The following is a 15,997-nucleotide window of genomic DNA, read 5'->3' on the forward strand; positions in this document are numbered from 1 at the left end:
CTGCACAAGGTACTGGTACACTAATTATCGATCGCAAAATCGATGTAAAAGTGGCGCGACTATTGGCCCGTTTGTTGCAAACGGATCTGGATTTCGATCCGTGATCCTAACGCTGGTTCGCACCATTAGCGGAGTTTCGGTGTCTGTAAATCAACGAGGGATCACTGATCGTGATCCACATCCGTATTAGCAACAGCGAGAGATCTCGCTGACTGTCCATACTTTGTTGTCCTGCCTTCTTACATCTGATCAAAACATGTAACAATAAAAATACATATAAAGGCTGGAAAACACTGAATTTCAGTGGCGAAAGTTAAAAGGTGACGTCACGTGAAAAGGGTTTACCCTCCCCACCCAAAAAAATGGCTCTGTAGAACCACGCTGGCATCTCATTTTGACCAATTCAAAGAGTACATTTACCAGCATAATTAACACCCTTGAACACGTTTTTCAATGATGGGAAAAAAATTCCAGTGCGACTTCATGGATCAGGGATTCAGAAGTTGTTCAACTATCTCGGGATGTCAACATTTTACCTCTACGATGTCGTCATTCCAAGAAATTGGATTGCAGCATCTCAACAAGTTGGATGGCACTTCCAGAGCTCCGTATTCATCGGCCAGTAGCTTTTAACATCAAAACACGGGCGTGTATTTAAAAAAACCTGAACTTGCAGCGCCTTTGTATGAAAAAGAAGCCAACCAGCGGCCATGTTACTGAGCCGAATATAATAGCGTGGGTTGACTCCCTCCTATTGACGTCAGGAAGAACAAAGGCAGGCATTGCCAGGAAAGCTTTGTATTCGGCTCGGTAAAATGGCCGCTAGTGGATTCAATGATCTCTATGAGCTGATTAAGTCCATATTTTATTATCCACGTCCGTGCGTCAAAAGCGTACTCCAGGCGCCACTCTGTTCACATTTCACTTGAACGCACATGCAAATGAACTAAACGCAGGTTCGCGGAAGCGTAGTCAATCAGTGCGCGCTTTGTACAGGCGAACTGCCAAGTACATGTAGTCCCACTTGAAAACAACACGAGCAATTTTTACACTTAAGACCAAGATTCACCCCAAAGACGTACATAATTAAGAGCTCGCCATTCGTCATTACAACCATAGGCCCCTACTGGTCCGTGATGAAGATTCCAATATCGATTCACTGCATCTACTATCCTTCTATTATTATCCATATAAAAAAGTGAATCGGAGGAAAGGAACTCTCTACGTGTATAACATCAGACGTTGTCACCATGATGAAATGAAACCCCTTTAACAAACCAATAAAAAGACGGCACGTTACTTTTTCCCCGAGAAATGCTTCTGATGAGAGACAGAAGTTTAGTTATAGTTAAAAGGGTTTTCGAAAAGCTCATTCCCGTACGATCCAAGCTGATACGGATTTACAGGTTATTATAAAAATTCGAATGAGTTTTTTTTTTTCTTTCTGGGGTGGAAAACCTTAAAGAAATCAAAACTATGGTGTGGGTAATGCAGTCCAGAATGCACTGTTGGGATCAGGGGGATTCCAGAGGCAGGAATGCTGTCGTGTCACACAACATTAAGCATCCTATCGTTGCCTTTATTAAGGTAGTGCTCGAAAAAGTACAGCCCTCCAGGGGAAATGCAATTGCACTTGACAGAAATTACTACAAAATTTCCCCAACATTTTGCAGTCTTTCAAAAATAGGGAACCCTTCACCTGTCGAAAACCACAGAAAAACTATCTTTTGATTTCCATGGAAGTGTAAAATACAACAGATTTATTTCTCAATTAAATTTACAAATTTTTAATATCTTCCACCAATATTACAATGACGATAAATATGTTTTAAAAGTAGCAACAGACTGAAACCTTATTTAAAGGTGTTCTCTATTCATCCGATGGACAAAAGTAAAGGCAAGGGTTCAATACTTCAAAAGCCTTTCAGACCACCAAGTTGTCACTGTTGAGAGCCAATTTCGCCTCGCCCTCATAACTTGCTCAATAGATTGTTCCACATAAACAGCGAAAGATCTGGGAGGAAACGTGCACGATAAAAGCCTCACGTGTTTGGTGCCGCGTATTTTCAATTCTGAAGCTGAAAATTCACAAAACTTTAATTAAAATTGCCGACATTTTCCTTAGAATAGCCAGCCAAACAGTTATCCAAAACAAATATGTACACAAATCCCATAACATTTCATGCAACTGATATTCATTAAAGTGACGTCTCCTGTTTCAAAAACAGTTTTAGTTAAACCTTTGATTTGACTGTCAAATTTTGGCCGCAATCGGCGAAACTGTCGTGTTTGCATGAAACCAAAGATCAAAATGTTGGCATAGCTACATTTTCATTTCTATAACCTGCGGCAACACAATTGCAGCCTATATCAATGTTGCACACAACATGATAGAAAGATTCATGAGATTAACAAAAGTACAGTCCTCAAATTTACACTTTAAACTTTCACAAAATCATAACGGTAGAATACAAAAGCCCTTTAACATAAATACAAGCAAGGAGAGTTAACTTATTCGATTACATATAAAGTCTACAAAAAACTAAGAAAAGTACTGTATTGGCTGTAACAAAGCTCCCAAATTGAATCCGATTAAAACTACTATTACAAGTTTCAAAGGCGATAGGCCTAATTGGTTAAAAAATAATCCAAATGTACTACAACAATAATATCTTGTTGGACTAATGTGTTGCTTGTGATCTGAGGTTCAAACTCAAAAGCATGATATCAGAAAAGGCGTAGATCAAAAACTCCAGCCTTTTCAAAAATACTGGTACAGAAAAAAGGTTCTCTTTAGTTCAGCATTCTACCCAGGCATTTGCCACACCTGTCTTTACTTGCCAACTCAAACCTATATAATAAAAGCCCTTGGTTCTTTGTTTGCCGGATTTTGTTTCTTCCCAAGTCTTTAACTTCAGATTAAATGCTCGGCGTACAAATCAGTGTGTCTAGCGAGATTCCCCATTGGTTAAATGTCACAAAATAAAAGACATCGTGCTGGGTTGAATCAATCACCCTTTCGCAAATAACTGAACGCCAGCACTACAATACGACACGAAGGGTCTCACAGTACAGTGTATACATTATTTGAAAACAAGTCAGTAGACTCTAGACTTGTCTCACATGCACTCCGTGCAACGCCTCTCCAGTTTGACACGCGGCTCTCATTTACTCGAACACGTCCTAAAGGAAAACCAGCCACAACATGGGTTAGAAAAATGAACATCTCCAAAACTATTTACAAAACAGAAATGTACAGAACTTTGCAGTATATACATAATATAACAACCTATCGATATTACGCCTATAATTAAATCTGTGTTCGTGGGATTTCGAGTTAGTAACATTAAAGCTACAACTTTAATCCAACATTTGAAGTAAAGTAACGGTCAATTTACAGTTACAATTACGCTTTTTGATAAACAAACATTCCTATAAGGTCTTTAAAGTACATCGGAGTTGAAAGGTATTTCAAGAATTTTGCTTGTATAGCTATATTAATCAGAAGCAAATCACATACATCTTTTACAACGAAAATCCTGACACAAAACGTAATTAACGAGATAATATTTAGTAGCCCTGTAGCTACATTTTCACCGTCCTATTAAAACATTCGGATTTCAGCAAAATAATTGAAGGTGAAAAATTCCTTTATCTTATCAAGTTACGTGGACAAAGTGACTTTTCTACAAGGAAATGTTGCTACAATTACCGTTGGTATGTTAGTTTAATCTATACGTACTGCTGTTGTTGAAAAAAGTTTCAAGGCAAAGGGTTAGAAACAGACAGAAAAGCAACCTGACCAAGAGAGGAAGGGTCCAGACGTTTCGAATTACAAATCGACTCAACGAAAAGTTTCAGGTTTTTTGATTTACTGTACTCTTCATTGGCGCTAATTGTTCTGTATCGCATTGCTGTTCCTTTTGTTGCCAAAATTGAAAAGAAAAAACTCCAAGCTTGATGCGCATTCGTCTGAAAACTGACTGGATCTTCCCATCCGCCAAGTGAGAGAAACAGACGAGAAACATGCTTAGCAAATGGCTTGAACCGACAGGCTGCTTACAGGTTTGTCCTTGGCTGTCAGAGAATTTTTCAGTGGTTCATGGTTTGCAATGAACATTAGTCAATCAACTCACCAGACGTTGACGCTCAAATGAAAACGTTAAAGCATCGCTTTGGGTGTTAAAATGCCCGTCACTGTTTGTGAAATCAAGCTTCACACGGTGTTAAAATGAATGGTTAAACATTTATGTTGCCATGACTTTTTATTTTTGTGCAAGTGCAAAAGAACAAGACGTTTCAGCAATTCAGTAACCAATGATGCAGTTGAAACCTTAACCCTAACTCCCCAGAGTGATTTACTAGGAATCATACCTATTCACACAAATTTCAACACCATACGTTAAACTGTGCACAAAAACTGTTTCATGATTATGGGTTTTAGTTTTCAAAGACCTTGAGCCGCGAGGAAATGCCCTGGCCAATGCTTCGTGTAGAGCGCCATCCACGGCCGGGATTGGACAAGGTGTCAGATCGATCCTCGCCGATGAGGGCGGCATCCGACCCGGTGTCAGGGCTGTCTGGAGGGGAGTTGCCGACACTGGTTCCCGGAGCCATGGGCTGGAGATAGAGGGGCGGCGGGGGAGCAGGGGGTGCAGGGGGTGCAGGGGGTACCGTGTTACCCGAGGTCACCTGGGCTGCGTTAATACCGCCAACAGGAGGTGGCGGTGGGGCCGCCGGTGGAGGAGGGGGCGTGGAACGGGGAGGGTAGTCAGACAGTCCGCCTGAGGGAGTTGAGTAGACGGACGGACGGTAGAAACTTACGTCGGCATTGTGGACCGGGTTTTCCATCACTGAGGTGCCCTCTACATCGGCCTCCGGGTTAGGGATGCCGTTCTCAGTGCCGTGAGCGTCCGGCGGTGGGTCTGTTGACTGGATGGGCCCCAGCGATAGCTCCGATGACGCGATGGGCTCCGATGCCGTAGCTTCCTCCGGCACCTCCGCCGGGTTGACGACGCCGTCCAGCTCGCCGTTTTCCGAGTCAATGTCGATGAGAAATTGGTTGTCGTCCATGCTGTTGCCATCGCCCATGCCAGCATCTGGCTCATCCATCACCTTGGTGCTGTCACACAGATACAAAATACTATGTAGGAAAACCGTCTTTGGATGACAGATTACATATGTACCAGGATGCATGCCAAATAATGGCTTCATGCTGAACGCATTATTTCGCTAACTGTTCATGTAGTTTTCCCTGTCAAAGGTATCCCTGAAACAAACCCCTCAACAGACGACTCCACATGGATCATTTCAAACATCCCCCGTTAGTTTTGCATTAAGCCTATAATTTTCTCACCCATAAAAACCTGATAAAAATATCGATTTTAATTAACAAACCTGGCCCCAGCGGATGCAGCCTTCTCGGCAGAATTCCTCCTGCAACATGTCAGCATACAAGTGAGGACGAACACTGTCAGACAGATCAACACCAGGACCACCACACCTGAAAGGTCAGAGGTTATTAAAACCGTCAACTTCAACTTATTTCATTGAGGGCATACATTTTGGTAGTGCTTTTGTAAGGAATAAAGTGCGGACATCTCCAGTTGTCAATAACAACTTGGGGCAAAAGATTCACAAGGGTTTGTGACTTGAAGTGGGAAATTGTTGCTGCCAAAGGGACATTATTCGAAACACAAATACACGTAAGTGCCTGGCTAACGCTTAACGCTTAACTTTTGATCTTGTCCAGTGGCAAATTCCTTTTCGGTTGAGAAATTAAATTCGCAAACTATTTGAGAAAAACAGGTTTAATACTGCGGGCTATGCACGTGTCCAAAAACAGGCGCAAATAACTGTTACACCCAATTCGCTGAAAAAGTCTTCTTTTAGTATGTCAAGCCTCGGACATCATAACAAACCACAAAGCGAATCAAACTTGGTTTACTTACATATGATCAACACAGCGAAGATTTGCCCCGGTGGTATTCCACCATCTATTAAGAATCAAAATACAGAGATGCCATTGATATGTAGCACATTAAAACACACTCAATGACAAGAAATTCCCAAACATGGCATTGGTCGAGATGTCCAAAGCAGATCCACTTTTTTTTGCTAAGAGTTCACTCCCTAATCTCTCACATCATTCTTGGAGTATATAATCGGAGTGTTTGCCTACTTCCGGTTTCAGAATCCAAACCTAACCTATGCTCCGACAACCTAAAATTCATTACAGCTGTACGGTGGTTAGGGGAACGGTACGTTGTCAACGTGTGGTGTTTAAATGGGCTAAAATAAATTTTCAGTGAGTGAGATATGTACAATGTCCAAATCAGAAAATCACAAAACAAGCAGGGCCTGACGTTTCGATCTTAGCAGATCTTCTGCTACGATCGAAAGGCTTTTTGCCTTTGAGAAATATCCTACTATGATCGAAACGTCAGGCCCTCCACATTTGGTGATTTGTATTTTTAGGTCACTGTATTGTCAGTAAGCAGTTTGCAGCTGTTTTGTACAACATATCCCCCAATCAAAAATAAAAACACCAGCAGGTGCTTGTTCTGGAAATTGTTACGATAAAGTCTCCCTTATCTTGAGTTAGTGTGCTGGGAGAGGATAGCTACGTAGCCTAAAATGCATTTCATTCACTTTACACATCAGTAATGTCGGTCCCTCCCGGTCAGACCATAATTACAACAGTGCAATCGGGTAAAACAAGTAGACCAGTTCCCCAAAAGCGGTAAACTGTCAGTGTAATGATGGGCCTCTGCAGGACTGAGGATGCCAGACTTTGTACATGTGTGCTGTCCTAGGGAGGGGCTTAGTGAATCTCGAGCCCCGCCCGGGCCCCACCCTGGCTCAACAGAAAAGCACACGGGTACACAAGGTATGGTTTCATCATCAGACCATCGGTACAGAGGCCTATTCGCGAACGGGCACATTGGTGACGGATACCCTCGCATTCCAAGACCCTGTCGAAGGTGCCGTTAGCCTGACAGGTGTAGACAGGATCGGATCCACCCGGCCGGTAGCCCGCCCTGCAGTCCAACGTGTAAGTGTCTCCCTCGTACACGTACAGCACTATGACATCCGTGGGAGCGACATCGGGAACGATTGGGATTAGACAGCGAGCTTTGTCTGAAAGTGAAGACATGAGAGAATTCTCAGAGGAAAAAAAGCACAGTACAGAATTCTCGTGGCTTGTTGAAACTGTTTTTCGAAACATGCTTCGGGTTCGATATTGATGTACAGTTTTACAGGAGCTTTATGCATGGAAATCCATTGCAAGAAGGTGAAAGAAATCGGGTTCCATGTTTCCAATCCTCAGTTCAGCCTTTTACCTGACTTGTAAAATTGTACACATTGTTTTAAATCAGACAAACAAATGAGAATGCATTTTTGACAAAACTGCAACGTATACACCGAGTGTTGATTATGCTGAACCGATACTTGACGCACGGTAACTTAAACCGAAACCACTCCAAAATCATGACTAAAGGAAAAGCCAACGATCCCTTTATTCAGTGGACAAACCTCCTTATGTCTGATGGGTTCACTAAGTTTCAGCCAGCATGTCACAAATACAGTGAAGTTCATTTTTCCACACTTTGGAGGTTACCTGTTAAGGTCACAGAGATAGAGTAGGTCCTGTTCAGTGCTGTAGCATTGACTGCGTTCCTTTTCTCCCCGATGGACCCCGGATGACTGCCGTTCTCCAGTGTCCACTTCATCCAGGGCGCGGCCGCCCCGTCTGCTGGGACCGCGTCGCTGAACACCAGCGGCGAGATCTGGAAGCGGACTCCCATCACGTCTCCGGGCCCGAACGGGAGCCAGTCGTCCCTGTCCAGCGACTCGTTCGCGGTACCCGGGGGCGCTCCGCCCAAAGTGGTCCCAGAGGCAAAGGTGTACGGCCACTCATTGGTGTCCGGATCGTAAGAGGGTCGCCATATGCTGACCTCCAGAGGCTGATTGTCGATGGAATAATATCTCACACTGGTCACGAAACCGGTGCAGTTGAACGGGTTACCCGCGTTGATGAGAAGAATGTCGGTCATTGTCTCGCGACCTGGTCTGCTTTCAACAGGCTCACCCAGGTCAGCAGGACATGTGATACCTGTGTCTGGAGGATATAGAAGCGCGAAAAAGATATTAAACAATTAAAGATATCAAGTAACAATTTGAAAATAAGTCAAGGAACGACGCATTCTTTCGTTTGATAAATTAGAACATAAACTACATACACAGCCGTCTTGTCAATTTGCGTTGTACGTGGCAACATCTTGTCGCGTAGATTCTACATTTACTCCAATATTTAAAAGGGAGATATCTTCATGCAGTGCTAGCTCTGGTGCATGTTGACTCTGCGTATTGCAAGATGCAGACATTTTTTTTAAATTTCATTCATAGAATGCCAGCCGCCACTGGAAAATACCAAGTATATGGAAGGAACGCCTACGATGCAAGACTGAGATAACATTCGATGTCATAGACGGTTCAGGACGGTGTGAACTAATTTACATGTGAAAGTTTTCCAGAGCTTTACACGCAACCGACAGAACATTTATGGACAACATCGACGCACTATACAACCGGCCTGCTGCATACTGACCTCAACAGAATGGAAGATTTTGCCAACACGAAAACAAGAAACTCACCCTGACCATCTGTGGTGACCAATGGTCTTAACGAGCTACTGACGACCGGTTGCTCGGAACTTGTGGAGCCGTCTGGACCAGGGGTAGTTGGCACAGTCTGCGGGTTCATGGAACTAGCCGAGGCTGCGATCGGTGTTCTAGAGGCAACACTTGGGGAAGCCGTTGACGGTACTGTCGGGGGAGTCGTCGGTGGCACGGTCGGGGGTGCAGTTGGTGGGTTGGTCTCTTGATTCGTCGACAACATGGTAGAAGGGTTGGTTGAGGGAACGGTAGGAGGGGAAGTCGGAAGTTGCTCTAAAAAAAGCCAACGACAAAAGTTTGCACATGTAATTTTTACGTCAAATGAGACCAGTTGAAGACTTTGTCTCTGTAGGGTGATGAATTAACGACTTTCAAACTGAGCGACCCTTGTTAATCCCTTCTAAATTTATGTGAAATGGAAGAAAATAAAGGACGATACTGAAGACTTTTCGTTAATGAATCTACAAGGTTTTGTAAGAATATTTTATTTTTCGAATAAAACGAGTTAGCTCTTGTAAATAAGTATGGCTGACATTGCTTCTGATGGGCAGTTTGCTGGAGAGCTTTATCTCCAGCAAACTTCTTCCGAGTATTTTGAGGATTCAGGACTAAAAGGGGAAAGGAACTGGCTATAGACACATACCAAGCGATTCGTAGCAGATAACAAACCCGTAGTTACTCATCGAGGGCGATTCCGCGGACGTCACAAACAGCAACGAGAATCTCGACACCGTAAAAGTGAACGGAATCACAGCGGTCTCCGCTGCGGTGAGATCAAACGTCGCCGTCGCCGAGCCGATCGGCATGCCCCTGATCTGAACGCGGTCGGCGCTGTAGATGTCGAACATCTTGGTCGTAAGCGAGAGGTACCTGGGTGTTGACAGGGTGACGCTGAACTCGTGGGTGGTTGCAGCGCCGTTGGTTTCGTAGCGAGCGGGGAAGCCTGGGGAGTAAAGGCAGCCTGAGGCGGCGGTCGTCGAGCCCTGGGATGCCCCGACGGTAACTGGAAAAGTTTCACAACATAGTATTCTTTTTAAAAAATCGGCTAGGCAATAAACCGAGCAAGGTTTGAAGCTGCGAATGGTGGTGGTCTCTTCAATACGAATGGTGGTTCCAAGAGGAACCGGTGAGTGTGAACTCGAAGTTTCGAGCTATTCGAGCCAAAACACTAACAGGCATATGCCTCTGTAATGCCTGAATGTCACGTCGTCTGCAACATTATAAAATATATATAATTTGTGCAATTTGACCCGGTGATTTTGCTGAAAGTGGCCAGGTTAAGGGTTTAAAAACTGGGGATTCATAAATTCCAGGGGCTGTAATTTCATACCGGGCTTTCGATAATTATTGTCGAATGGATGTCCCTTCCTCACCTGGCCAAATAGCGAAGTTTCCTTCATCGCCGACAGCATTAGATCCGCATGCCTCCATGACGTCTCCAGTACATGGCACTGCACACTCTGACACCGAGAGGGCGCTACCTAAATTCCCTTCATCGGTACCGCAAATACATCGGGGACCAGCAAGTGCTGCGAACCTACAAAATGCACAAGTGGACTCAATTGACATTCGGAAAAAAGGTCAATCCTTTGTCTCGTTGAAAAAAACGTTTTCTCTTATTTGGTGTCATATAATGTATTATTCATCGCATTTATCTTTAAATTCAGATGAATGATTTCATATTCAGTCAATCTGAGCCTTGATTGTTGATTAATTTACCCGGATTAAAGTAAAAATCCCCATTTTTCGTTGAATTGTTGGGCATACCTGGAGTTTGGCGACAATGTCCTGCAGGACTTCAAACAAGTTTCAATGCTACGTGCACTTGTTGAGCCTAATACTTCGAGATCAATCAAAGATGGCGGAGTGTTCATGTAACATCCCTTGAAGTCGTCCACTGTGGTGTTTTCATGATATAAAGATAAACAAAAAAGGTGTTCATCTTTAAAATACAAATCTTAACTTTGAGGAAAACAGAGCCACTCCATCCAGAACAACTTGAATATGTTTTAATTCTGGAAATGACCCTAAATGAGCAATTTTTAATCGCATTGTTCAGAAGTGAAACTCAAAGGATAAAATAGATTTATTGTAATAAAGGAATTTCGACAGCCTCCGTACACTTGAAACTGTTTTCATCAAAGGTAAGCGACCATAGCTGGGGTTATAATATGTCTGAACTACAAACTACAAATTAAGAGAGGTTACATGGAATGAAAGTGAATGATGACAAATACATACAAAGAAAATGACGTAATTCAGATTGATTTTTAACCACTGTCTACATTGATTCGTGCATGTGATTGATTGTACAGCGATGGAAAGCAGTGATGCCAGTGATGTTTTGACAACTGCAGAGTTTGCGTTTCAGATATTTTTTACTTTTCCATGTTTTAATCGAAGCAGCCATCATAACTGTCTTGTGATAAAACATCCCTGTTGAAATCTCACACTCTGCAGTCTTCTTTGCCTACTGGTCTTGGCGACTGAGTTCAAGTTCCATTAAAACACATCATCACAAAATTTCGATTTCTCCAACTTGCTCTATCATTTCACAATAAACTAAACGATCGTGGACACACACTCATAAAAAGGAGCATTATATGTGCTGTTTTGAGACTCGTATGCTAAACGGACAGACAATCCGGTTCGTACGTGTGCACGTGTGACGTCACTTCAGTTTAAACCACGCCCACTGCACACGCGTACTGCCCATAGAGTTACATTAATTGATCGCCGTTTACAAGGAACCGGAAGTTAACGCGCAACTTCAGCAATTGTCCAGTGAAAGCCTGCAAATTGTAGCGCGTCCGCCTCTGGGACGAAGTCACTTACGAACCGGATAATAATACCCAAGAGTGAATAAAGCTAAGGAAGTGATATTAACACTAAGAACTTACCGTAGCAGCTGATGTCAACCTCAGTTGAACAGCTCAAATTCTCCTGAAACTGGAAATTTGGGCAGTTGGTGAGCCGGTCGTGGGACGTGTTGCAGCCCGGTGCTTGTAAGACGGGCGTGGCCGCCGGTGCGGCGAAGTTTCCGTCGTTTGCCCTGGTGATCATAGAACCTTTCGAGTAGCCTTGGATTGGATTGAAAAAAAAAAGTCACGTCAAAGGCAAAGAATAACAGAGTGCCAAAATTGACGACGAATGAAAAATGCTCAGGGTTCATTCTGGCTAAAACACTTGGATTTGTACAACTCTGATCGTGACATAGGTGACTGTTTCGGAAACTGTTGGACTTTTCTGTCTGCTAATAAATTCAATTGATTTATGCTCAGTTTCACAAATACACGCACTGGTTCTATTTGTTAACCGGCGAAATCATTCTGCCGCTGTTACCGCTCGTAACAACTCCTCAACAACTTTCATTGTCTGCTGCCAATCTTACGAACAATATTATTCAGGTATTATGAAGGGGCAAGAAATCAACACAAACATATTGGGTGCTGAATTCATTGCAGTTGACACAAAACCGTTTCTAGGCAAGCTGAAGGCACGCAAGATCTTTCTCATTTGTATGTTGTTCGTGCATGGTCCACCCTGTTTAACGCACCGAGTTGCCTGCAAGCAGTCGATGCGTCTTCATGCGTCCATCCATCGAAGCACACCGTCCTCCAGACACCCTCGCGTTCGATTATCAGCTTGCCCTCGATGCTTCGTTCGCTTCCAACCAATTTAATGTCGCCATCTGCTCAAAAACAAACAAGCAAAAAACAAAGAACCCAGTAATAGTCATCTGGCAAGATCCACGAAGGTTTATGAACGTCTTACATGTTCAAAATGACATGGTCGTGTGGCGACAACTGTCACTTTAATTATCTTATCCACTCTATTCAGCATAATTACGCACGTGCCAAATTCGTTTCGCAAGTTTTCGAAGTCTCTAAATGCCGACTTGAGACTTATTTCCATCACAGATTTTTTAATGATACCTGAGGAATAGAAAGTCTTTCTGAGGGTGACAGTATGCTTCGTAAGCAAGAGTAAACAAACAAAGGAGAAGAACAATCGGGCGCGTCGCAGTGTGATACAAGAACTACTTGATAACTATCCACAAACAAACACCAACATATGTTAACATTGATTACAAGGCTTAAGATTCCGTGATAAATGTTCCATAATAAAGGCTGATAAATTATTTTTAGTGTTTCGGACTTTATAACAGTGCAAAATGCAAAAGTTATCCGTGGGAATCTTAGTTTCCAGTTTGCAGAGAAAAAAGCACAGATTTTCCTCCTTCAAAACAATGAAAAGATTCTCTTGTCAAAGAAAAATACTTGTTTCAAAGATTAAGAGTCTTGTCTGTCGAAATGTGCATGGCCGGTATGGAACTTTAATTCTGGTCAACAACATTTCGGTTTATTTGTAACAGCAGTGAAGGACAACTGGCCACATTCTGCGTATTATTCTCGTATCCCAGCACGTGCAAAAAAAGGGGAAAGACGTTTTCTTGAAGTAGTAATCAAATCAACTGGACAGGATTTGTGAGTTTTTATGCAGGTCATCGGAAAATCTAGTTGGTTTCATCATTCGCACAATGTTACATCTCTGAAGTATGACGTCCATTAAATTGAATCGAAGTCAAGTAAAAAGGAAACTGATCATCTTGAAATTCGTCCCTTCATTAGCTTCCGGAATGATGGTGTCATCCTTTCAAACTTTACAAAACATTTTTGGTGTTTAAAAAGTGGTTCTCGTCCGATTTTATGATGGTCAAACGATTTTGATGTCCCGTACAGAACTGTTGCCCGAATCAAGATGGGTCAGATTCCAAAATATAAACACCATGACTTTATCAGTTCATGAGATATATCCGATGGAAGTTGACAGTTTTTAAATTAAAATCGCTACTAATTTGATACCTGATGACGCCATCTTTATGTCAAACTGTATGCACATCTGGCGTTCAGGGTTGAATGTTCGTGTCTAGTTTCAAGGATATTTTGACATACCCTCTGGGAAAACAATTTCGCGAAAAATTGTCTTCCACAAAAAGACTGAAGATGGACCAATTAAAACACTAACTCGTCCTCATCACTATGCAGTCCTCAATGCACAGTGAAAAAAAGCTAAACAAAACTGTAAAAACAACGTTTAGAGTTTTAATACTTTTTATAGGCCTACCAACTTTTTTCACTCGTTAAGATCACTTAAGCGTGTTTAGGAATGTGTTTAATTGATAAACGCCTTTCAACATGTTCGGCTTTTTGAAATCCGCTTAGCATTCAAACACATTCCTGAACGCATGACAATAGACATGTCGCGGGATAAACATGTTAAGGGAGTGGATACGTAAAAAGTTAAGAAATGTGTTTGAACTGTAAGCGCCTTATTTTTAAAGAGTGAACGTGCACCGTACCGGCGGATGAAACAATCACTCCACAACTTCAGTACTGCAGGAGTGAATTATGTGCGATGAACAGTCTGGTCAAATTTGGCATCTGCGTACCAACACGTACACGACTAAAAGCCATAATAATCTTTTCAATGATTGACCTCTACCACTCTAAGCCAAGCTGCAATTAAAGTCCAGTCTCCTTGCTTCAGTCTCTGGTGTTCTAAAACATTTCCTTTGAAAATGAAGAGAGAGCAAAACTCTACAGAATGTGGTATTCTGGCATCATTAAAAATGCTGAAAAGACATGAATCTGAGGTGTAAAACATTTCGTGTTCTGCTGTACCATACTTTGAAAATGTTGTCGACTCTCTATAGGTATGCAACGAAGGATATGGCTACGGCATACAACATTCTTTCTTTTAGCCCCAATCGCAGTCTCGGTCCCTGAGGGATCTGGCCACCATGTACTCGAAACCAAAGTTCAAGCAAAATGTAAAATGCTAACATTTTCCTCTCATTGAAATTGTCGCCATCGTATGTCCGTCTCATTTTGTACGATCGGAGCTCATAAACAAACTGCTTGGGACTGTGTACGGCGTCATGTGTAAACTTCAATTCAGTCGTGTGCTATTTTTTTCCACACACTGTGGTATTCCAATGTGCCTTACCTGCTGCTAAAGATACAGAGATGAATCCGAACCCCATCAACAACCTGCAGAGGAACGGCCAATACCAGATGCGAACATCAGCCATTTTTGTGTACTGATGAACACCAAGGTCCCACAGCCGTGGTAGTTTGTCTCCAAAGTCCACTAATGCCACACAGGAAACAACACAGATTATCTGAAGGCGTTGGCACAACTTTCGACGGCCTTGTGTCAACCTCCAACTCGGATCATTATTCCAGGACACCACAGGATATATTATACGTGAACTTCCCTAACGGCCGGGAAGGGCGAGTCTTTGCTTTCAATTTACCTATGAATCACGCGTAAGCTATGGTCCTGTATTGTTGCCATAAGTTGCCAGAAATATTGCACTCCCACGTACTCATGGTCACTGAACCGTGAAGGGTTTAGAATTATGAATGGGCGGCATTTTGGAAGTCAACAGATGAAAGTTGAGTAACTCGTGCATGCACATGGATTAGGCTTGTCCAAATCGCTTGGCTGTGGTAGAAATAATGCCTGCATACGAAAGGCCGTTTTCGTGCATTTCCCACAGATCCCAGTGTTACAGCCAGCCGTAGCCAAATGAAATCGCACGAGGCTTCATGGCATAGCTGAAATACACACTTTCAGTGTACGCGCAGGCGGCCATCAGGACCAGTGCCTGTACCGTGGGTCTGGCACTCATTATTACTGAACCCAGAATCACCTTTATTTTGTTTGGGATATCGACCCCGGCGAAGTCTACTTTGTCACATTGCTGCTTATTGTGATGTAAAATCCGGAGGGGTCGACCCGGCAAAGTATGGCAGCGCTGCTGAGGAATAGAATTTGGCGTGCTTTTGTGTACTACATATACACGGCAGACTGGTGCCAAATCAGAATAAGTGTGCTTCAGCTTTCGAACATCTGAAAGCTCATGCGTGGTGTGGTTCGGTTTGGTTTCCTGGTTTCTTAAAGTTGTTTGTGTCACGTTACGTGAGGGGTAGGCTTAGTGTGATTCCACGTCGGGGTACGCCTGATTATAGGGTCACTTTCTTTGACAATTCAAAAAATGAAGGAACTCCAAGAATTATTCTCGAGATGATGGAATGATGTGTTTCCGATTTAAAAAATAAAAAAGAGGTTGAGAGTTGACAAACTGAAAAATGAATATTGCCCCACGAATACGTGTCTTACATAGACGCAATGGGCTAGTAAGGATACAAATGCAATAATGGAACTGAATAATTAGGGTTGGTAATGCAGTGGGTTGATGGCGTAAGACCAAACGATAGTAATGCGTTCACAATATCATTGACTAATGTGAT

General features: G+C 42.8%; 1 protein-coding gene across 2 annotated transcripts; it reads right to left on the reverse strand.

Moving 5' to 3' along the window:
• Nucleotides 1-1,743: 1,743 nt before the first annotated feature.
• Nucleotides 1,744-15,367, reverse strand: LOC110985510 (uncharacterized). 2 transcript variants are annotated; one of them, XM_022246581.2, is made up of 13 exons: nucleotides 14,688-15,364; nucleotides 12,235-12,369; nucleotides 11,579-11,758; nucleotides 10,446-10,575; nucleotides 10,052-10,215; nucleotides 9,322-9,681; nucleotides 8,658-8,951; nucleotides 7,622-8,122; nucleotides 6,958-7,140; nucleotides 5,952-5,996; nucleotides 5,398-5,503; nucleotides 4,825-5,122; nucleotides 1,744-3,183 (listed from the first exon to the last, which is right to left on the reverse strand). In XM_022246581.2, the coding sequence occupies exons 1-13, from the start codon at nucleotides 14,770-14,772 to the stop codon at nucleotides 3,169-3,171; spliced, it is 2,496 nt and encodes an 831-aa protein (XP_022102273.2). In that variant the 5' UTR covers nucleotides 14,773-15,364; the 3' UTR covers nucleotides 1,744-3,168. The 2 variants fall into 2 exon arrangements, with proteins under 2 accessions (XP_022102273.2, XP_087004887.1); XM_087148761.1 differs by having other exon boundaries at nucleotides 1,744-5,122; nucleotides 14,688-15,367.
• Nucleotides 15,368-15,997: the final 630 nt, after the last annotated feature.

This window comes from Acanthaster planci, linkage group LG18, assembly GCF_054643075.1.
Source record: "Acanthaster planci isolate LZ-2023a linkage group LG18, COTS_SCS, whole genome shotgun sequence".
NCBI lineage: Eukaryota > Metazoa > Echinodermata > Asteroidea > Valvatida > Acanthasteridae > Acanthaster > Acanthaster planci.

What these genes read in the sequence shown, in the direction of transcription:
- LOC110985510 (XM_087148761.1), bottom strand. Translation starts at nt 14,772, where the DNA reads ATGGCTGATGTTCGCATCTGGTATTGGCCGTTCCTCTGCAGGTTGTTG. An exon ending in TATCTCTGTGACCTTAACAG is followed by an intron (nt 7,141 to 7,621) that starts GTAACCTCCAAA and finishes CTTCACTTTCAG; the next exon opens with ACAAAGCTCGCTGTCTAATC. An exon ending in CTTCGCTGTGTTGATCATAT is followed by an intron (nt 5,504 to 5,951) that starts GTAAGTAAACCA and finishes CTGACCTTTCAG; the next exon opens with GTGTGGTGGTCCTGGTGTTG.